The 8,485-nt window shown below is 29.1% G+C and overlaps 1 protein-coding gene across 1 annotated transcript; it reads right to left on the bottom strand.

Annotated features, from left to right (window-relative positions):
- Positions 1-527: 527 nt before the first annotated feature.
- Positions 528-1,880, bottom strand: LOC136983307 (filaggrin-2-like). Its single transcript, XM_067280005.1, has 3 exons — positions 1,870-1,880; positions 1,308-1,585; positions 528-1,229 (listed from the first exon to the last, which is right to left on the bottom strand). The coding sequence occupies exons 2-3, from the start codon at positions 1,317-1,319 to the stop codon at positions 630-632; spliced, it is 612 nt and encodes a 203-aa protein (XP_067136106.1). The 5' UTR covers positions 1,320-1,585; positions 1,870-1,880; the 3' UTR covers positions 528-629.
- Positions 1,881-8,485: the final 6,605 nt, after the last annotated feature.

The following is an 8,485-nucleotide window of genomic DNA, read 5'->3' on the forward strand; positions in this document are numbered from 1 at the left end:
AATTTATCAGAATGACCCATTCCTCTTTTATGAAATGGGCCATTCGAGGCACGATATGTATTTTTGGAATAATTGAGGACGTATGAAACATTTTCAAAAAATATCGTTTTTTTATGTTGTTATGTGTTTAAATCCTACATTTAAAGAATTATTCATATTACAAAGGTATATAATCTATTAAAAATTGGTAAAAAAATAACAACTTTTTACGTATTTTATAAATAAAGCACTTAAAAGCAATGAAGTTGTGAAAAATAAAACTAACAATTTTATATCCTAAAGTTGTTCTGAAGTGAATACTATAGACTTAACACTCGAAAATTCGGTCTATACAGTTTATTTATGCCATGTATGAATGTAATCAACTAGAGAATATTTAAAAAATTAAGTTTTAATCACTTCATTAATTCCCGTAAAGATTTTACAGAATTCAGTTATAAATATGTATTTAAAAATGTAGTAATTTTATTAATAATTTAAGAAAGAATTAACAGGAACAATACCACAGAACGAAAAAATTGTTTAATTTTGTAATTTATCAAAATCAAACAATTCCGCATACCGAAGAAAGTACAGAAATCCAATTTCTAATCAAATCTGACATTGATTCCTCACATGTAACCGTTTATTCAGTAAGAGTAACTGTATCCTGGTTGGCGAAACTGGTTGTATGAATATCCATAAGTGGGCATAAGATCACTGTGTCCGAAATTAATGTGAGTATCGTCGTAAGTTCCGTGAGAACCCTCGATCGAGCCTTCTTTAGAATATCCAGATGCACCGTGTCGACCACCACTGTCGTGAGATTTATGTCCGTAATCTCCATGATCAGAATATTTCTTATGCCCGTGATGCTCCCTGGCTCTCTGTAATCCTTTAATACTGGATTTCTTGGCTCCGATGTCTTTAAGAGCGACTTGTTTGTCGTACGCGTAAGCCTTTTCGTATCCGAATCCTCTGTCTCTAGCTATTAATCCTCTGTTGTGAAAATCAGAAAAAAATGCATTTAATCCTCCGTGAGATCCCTTTGCTTTGTGTCCTCCAACTTTTTCTAGTCCATATACACCGTGACTTTTTTCACCATCAGACTCGTAATCTCCATGACTTTCTCCATCTTCGGAATCATATGAGGAACCTCCATGTTTATGTTCTCCGTATCCATGCCCGTGATGACTAGAATGCAAACTTCTACATCCCACTGTCACGTATAGCAACAGCAAGAAATAAGGCTGAAATAATTTCATTGCCCAAATTTAGAATATTTAATAAAATACGTGAAATATTTTTTAACTATAAATTCGACTTACCCAAAGACTCATGACTATTCTGTAGCATTTTGATATTAACCAAGTTGTTTATATACCGAGACATGTATCTTGAGAAAACGTTTATTTACGTCATCGTCCTTGAGAAAATCGTTTTCGCTGTCCATTCGTGTCATTATTGGTGCAACCTTCAACTTTCTTCGGTTTTGATCTACTTAACTCTGTGCAGCCCCATCCAGAAAATGGGGCAAGACGACGACCTTGTTCACATTTAACAGACGGTTAAGGTATCGATTCGTTGAGCAATGTCGAATCATTTCCTTTAAACATAATAATTTTTCAACGAATTTTTATTCTTACAAAAATATTACGTATTAAAGTTTCTCTATAATTATATAAAACTACTTTTTCTTCTAATTAATGTAACTTGCAGCACATTTTATTTAACCTATATAGAAAATCATGAAACAGTATAAAACGGTCAACTAGTTAATTAAAAAGTTGTTTATTCTAATAAATTAACACAAAAATTTATAAAAATTTTAAAAGGTTATTTTAAATACTTATTAATTTATAAAATATCTTAAAAACAAATTTAACTTACTGAAATTATAAGACTTCGCTTAATTACATAAAATTTCATTTGACTTCATGTTCATTGCTCCGAATGATCCTTTTACTTAACTAAAATTCTCTTAAAAAACTACTCTCATGAATATACTTATGATGCTGACTTTGGTTTTTTTCTTGCCAAATTCATTTGTAAAACACTCTCTGATTGGTTGCTACTTGCAATGATCTTGACCACTTTAGATTCCGATAAGCACATAATATGTTACTAACACACTTAACATTTTATTTTATTATCAATATATTCTATACACAACTTATAATTTTCATAATTTCAAATTATTAAGTTCATCTCAGATAATTTAGAAAAATTGAGACAAAGATTTGTAGTTAACAAATTTTTAATAATGATGTTTTTATCTAAAATTATTATTAAAAGTTTAATAACAGAGATTGATTAAAATAGAAAAGTATTTTAATAAATTGTTTAAATTGTTACATTTTTTTAAAAATTTTCTATTTAATGACTATTATAAATTTTCTACTTTATTCTTCTAAAGCAAAATTAATTGTTGTATTTAATTATATTGTGTATAAAATATATAATCTATATATCATATATACAGTACAATATAATACTTATAATTGTTTTCAATTATTAGAACAATTTATTAAAGCACTGTACATTCAAGTCTATTGAATAAGCTACTTGAGGATCCAAAAATAAATTTCTTATAAAATGGCTTTATTATCCCAAGAAATTGTTTTTAAGAACTAAGATATTGTATTTCCTTTGTTTACTTTCTTACAATAGAAATTTTATGTCATTATATTTTTTTGTAGTTTATTTATTTCTTTGTTGATAATTTTCTTTCTTCAGTTGTTTTATCTATTATTTATCTTTAACATTTCGATATGACTAAACATATTTATCTCTCACACACAAACGGCTGCCGAGATAAGGATAAAATTTAAAGAAATATTTATAGTGGAAGGAGTACCTAATAATTTTGTTTGATAACTCGTTGCACAATTATGGTTATTCCTTTGGATGATGTATGTACAGAGTGATAGATATATTTAATTTTCTGGAAAATTTAAATCTGAATACGATGCTTCAAAGTTTGATTCTGTTTTGGATAAGTAGTATAATATGAAACCATACAAACTATGCTGACATTTCTTTTAAAGGTAAAAGCATGGGGCTGAGTTTAGAGAAATAATTTTAAATCATTTTGTTGATAGAACCTGCAATTAGCGTGAAGTTGCCAGAGTATAGCAAGCTACATCCAGACGCTCCACCAATCATACACATCGGTTTAGATGCAGCCTGTTAAACTCATCAGCAACTTCGCTCTGATTGTTCCGCCATCAAAATAACTTAAATTTATTTCTCCGTACTCCGTACCATGCTTTTACTTTTAAAAGAATAAACAAAGATCAGCATAATCTTATTCTTCCAGACTTATGGAACCCCTGTAGAATACAGAATTCTATAATAAAGGAAAAAAATTCTATTTTTTTCCTTTCAAGTTTTCTTTCTTAGGATTATTGACAAATGATTTTATTTTAGATTTCATTTATTTAAACACAAATCAGCATACACTCGTATCCAAAATTAAAGTAACACACACAAATGTACTGTAAATGCCGAAAACGTGGATATAAACGTCCCACCATCGCAATGAATCGTTCGAATGCTTTCTCTGAGGCATGTCTGATAAGCTAGTTATATCAGGGACACTTCCTCACTGTTAGTGGTTCTAGCAAACGATTACTTGTCAAAAACGATTACGCTGTATGCATAGTATATTATATTTTATCGCATGGGTGTGCTTCTAAAGTGCCTCATTTGCATGACTTATGTATGATGTAATTTTCATCTACTCATGTTTCCCGGTGCTGATTTTACATAGAATTTGTTGGTTGCTTTAATTTTGGGCAAAAGTGTATTTTCTCTATTCTTCTTTCCTGATTCTAATCGATATTGTTCACTTATTTACTATTATAATTATTATTATTATTAACTTACATTTTTTAATTAGAATTTGCTTTTTATATCTACTGAAAAAATATTTTTAACTAGTGTCGTGAAATGTTACAGAATTTTAAAACAGTTTCAAAGTAGTATTTATAGACAATTAAATAAAATTTGAGTGAACTGGAAAGTGAAAAAAATTGCGATTTATTGCATATGATTTCGCTTTAAGATTTATTTAGCAGAAATTTATATTGTTGAAGAGATTAATTAGTTTACATCATCTAAAGGTGTAATATACGTGCTTTTATCAGTGTTATATGTATAATTGGCAATTGTAAATTGTTAATTTGTAACTTGTTATTTATGTTAAATTTTTACCAAATATATAGATTTTATTTCACTGAACCGTATCTAATAATAATTTTTTTAATCACGTAGATTTATCAGAATAAAAAATGGATCGAATCTCTTTAAGAAAAAATAAACGTTTTTTATCTTGCTATTAGACTGTTTTTTGTTTATATTATTACAACGTTTATACTGTGTTTTGTATTGACAATTTATATTATCATTAATTTGTATTATTGTTATATTTCTGTATGTATCTTTATTGGGCTTTTTACTTTCCCGACTGCTATATACACATAACAAGGAAAAGTATTGGAATCGTGTCAAATTTGACTCTTCCAAATCTCCAGTTTTGAGAGACTTGAACCAACAAATAAATAAATAAAAATACGAGAAAAATTCCATGGATTGGCCGCCCACAATTTTGTTTATTACGGTTAATAATGTAAAAGTTATTTTTTAAAATAAAATCTGAAAACAAAGGGAAAACGGAACTCGTTTGCTGAATTTTTTTATTTACTTTGTTACATTGAAGGAAAATAATTGTTAGTTTTTTAAGTACATAAAGAAAATTACTTTAAATATTGATATATTTTATGATGTAAAAGACAGTAAATTTGAAATTGTCATGTAGAATATTATTTATAAATGAATGTTTCTCAAAACAAACACAGGTATGGACTTAAGAATTGTATTGCTTTTAATTGTTATTAATTAAATTTTAAATATAATTATTTTAATAAACTATGATCATATTTAATATTTAATAAAATTATTAATTTTTATATGTATTCATGCATATCTTCACAGATAATAAAGTTTATATTAAATAAATAAAGTCATACAAAAACATTTAAAAAATTATATATTAGGCGTATCAATATAATTTTATAAAAACACTTTTTATAAGTTATAGGCAATATTACTTCAACATTTCTTTGTCAATAAAATGTTTCATGATCTATGGTAATCGATTTGATTAAAATACATGAATATTGATTACACATTCATTCAATAATTTCACTAGAAATTAATTTCATTGAAAAATTGTAATAATGATTTTACAAGTCTATAAATAGGCTTTTTCTATTTTAGTCGGTTTTATTGTTTCGCCTTATAGGTACAAATGCAGTTATGGAAAGAGTATTCTTCATTGCATATAATATCAAAAAATCCTTTTAGTTTTTTATCTAATATAATTAAAATAAAGTAAAATAAAATTTATAAATGAAAAATGTTATGATTATAAGTAACAAATATTTAAAATTTTACTGTATGAATGTGTGTGCATCAAAATACAGATGAAACTGTTCTGATTCTGACTTGTGTATAAAAAAAAACACACAAAAGTTATATTTTGTTACTTAAACGAATGATTCTAAATATAAAATTGATTTGTTTTAATCCTTTATATTTATTTCTTATTATCTCATCTATACATTTAGTGTTAGTGATGGCAATTATTAACCCAAATAAAGAACGAAATTGAATGATTCTGATGTTTATTTTTATTCGAATGTCGTTTCTGAAACATTACTGTTATAATACAAAATGAAATAATAAAAAGTTTAAAGAAACCAATAGATGAAGAACAGAATTAAATGAATAACATATACAGTATAACCTGTGTAAACGGAATCGCACGGTACAGAACATTTTTTCCGTTTTGGTTTCCGTTTTGAACAGTTTTTTTTATAACGGGAAATGGCTCCACTTTGAGGAATTTTTTCCTATTTAGGGGCCGTCCATAAATTATGTAAGGTATTTTGGGGTGGGTGGGGGTCAAGGATTTCTTACGATTTCTTACTCAGGGGTACGGGGGTAACAGATCTCGTCTTACGTAATATTCTTATTTTTATTTTTTGATCTCGTTGAGTGATGGAGTTTTGAATTTGAATTCGTTGTACTAACGCCATCTCGTGTGACGTGTTTTAGAATAAAAACGCTAGCGACTCACGCTCTACCATGGGAGAAAGGCCGTGTGGTGGTTTCTTTCACTTTCTCTCTTTTTTTGGTTTTTTTTTTTTTTTTATTAGAATAAGTGCACCACTCCTATGGGAGTATAACACTAAGAACACATAAGCCAAAATACATGATACAAAGTAAACATAAAATTATTATTCGGTTTTTAGTGAAAATTAAAATGTAAAACTAGAAATTAGAAATTATAAATAATCTTATCTTCCATATTTTTTGAACATAATTGTAAAAAGTATCAAACAGTGTCTTCTGAACAAGCTTATCGAGTGGACATGGCCACCTGAAACCTAGCGGCGTAAAGATTTCTAATTTCAGAAAAAGTCTATCTTGATCATAAATTGGACAATGATAGATCATATGGTCGACGGTGTCTAGGTCTTCTGTCGAGCAAAAGCAAGAGGCAGTTTCTGCCCGGTTATACATTGCCAGTAGCTTCTAAAATTACAATGCTCAGTGAATAGTTGAGCAATAGCAAACGTTAAATCTCTAAGTGGTGATGAGAACCTGCATTCAACTAGGAAAATAAAGTCTTGTTATTCTACCAGTTTTACTGCTCAACCATTGTTGATTCTACTTTTGCATAGCGTTGTCACGAATATAATTTTTAAGGCTGCTACGTGAGAGAGGGGTGTGAGTGTAGTCCAAATCAGTTTTCTTTGCAGCTGACTTAGCCTCAAAGTCGACTTTTTCATTTCCTAGTATGCCAGTATGGCTAGGAACAAATATAAAAGTTATCTTATTAACAAGATTTTTAATATGGTGCTGGATATATGTGATTTATTGCTATTGCAATTGAGATTTAATAGAGCTTTTAGGACAGACTGAGAATCACTGTAAATATTGATAGACAGAGTTTTGTTTGGTAGTTAAGTGGCTCAACTGAACAGCTTGGTAGACAGCATCTTCAGCTTGATAGATGGAGGTATGTGAGAGGTATCTGTATCTTCTAACATATTTTGGGCAAAATAATGTCAGCTTGAAGGAAGATAAAGATACTTGAGCCGACATGAAGACCCATCTGTGTAGATATTAATGTCTGCGTGATTATCCATGGAGAAAGCAGATGACACTAAATGTACCCTGGGGATAACCTTGTTTACAGGGTGATGATCAGAAATAGTAGGGTAATTGCAATGTGGTAGCATATGAACAGCCGTAGATAGGAGAAGAGATCGTTGTTGAGCCTTGATGTGGTAGTTTAGAACCTTTTCTACAATACATAGTGGCAAAGGAAGGAGCTCTGCTAGTATTAGAGAGGCATTAGTACAAACTGTTCTGCAGCATTTTGAAATTCTGATGGTAAACTGTCTTTAAAGAGAGAGTAATTTACTTGCTACTGAATTTTTACTAGTTACATGACTCCAACTAGAGGCCGCGTAAAGTAGCATTGGTTGTATTGCCCCATTATATACAGTTTTATAAGATCCCCGCATTATATAAGTTTTATGATTTAGTTCTCCGGTGCACCTAGCACATTTTATCAGCATGTAGTTTATTTTCTTGGCCTTAGCCAAGATGTAATCAATATGGCAATGGAATGTGGTTTCTCTCTATTCTCTCTTCTTTTATTTTGTATGATGTTTCTGTTTAAACGTGCACTAGCTAGTCGATCTGTCAAAGTTTTCTGCGTCCTTTTGTGAAAATTAGAATTAATATAAAAATGAATATTATGATGTTGATTAATGATAATAATAATAAAAAGATTCAAGTATTGACACAAAAATCCTTATAATGCAGCCTTTTAATTCAAATTTCTAACGTTTTCGGCCATTTTGAAAGGTTTTTGTATCGATACTTGAATAGTAATTAAGTGCAGTTAAAGAAAAAAATAAAAAGATTGTTAATAATTAAAAAATAAAGTTTTTAAAATAAATTGTTCATTCGAATTCATTAAATGTTTATATTTTTAAATTTGTTCACATAAAGTCTTTTATAAATAATAGTACATATTAATTAACTAATTAATAATTATATATCTTGGACCTAAGATTTTTAGGGTTTCATAGAAAAACTTTTTCTTGTTAAAATCGTTCTATAAAATCATGTCTAAATATTACGTAAGATAGGGAAGGGGGGATCAAAGAAAATATTACAGGGGTGGGTGGGGGTCTAGAATGGCTGAAATCGCCCTTACGCACGGCTCCTTAGGAAGGCTTTCGACTTGGACGGGTTTTACTGTATATTTTATTACGAGGACTTTTATAGGAAAGTCAGTATAGTCTACTATTCTTTGGATGAAGACTACAGTACTGACTGTTTATTGTTATATGATTGAAAGCTATATCTTTATACTTATCTCTAAAGTCACTTTACTTCTAACATTTTTTTAAACTTATCTTGC

The sequence above is a fragment of the Centruroides vittatus genome, unplaced genomic scaffold (genome assembly GCF_030686945.1).
Source record: "Centruroides vittatus isolate TY-2023 unplaced genomic scaffold, ASM3068694v2 contig_880, whole genome shotgun sequence".
Classification (NCBI taxonomy): Eukaryota; Metazoa; Arthropoda; class Arachnida; order Scorpiones; family Buthidae; genus Centruroides; species Centruroides vittatus.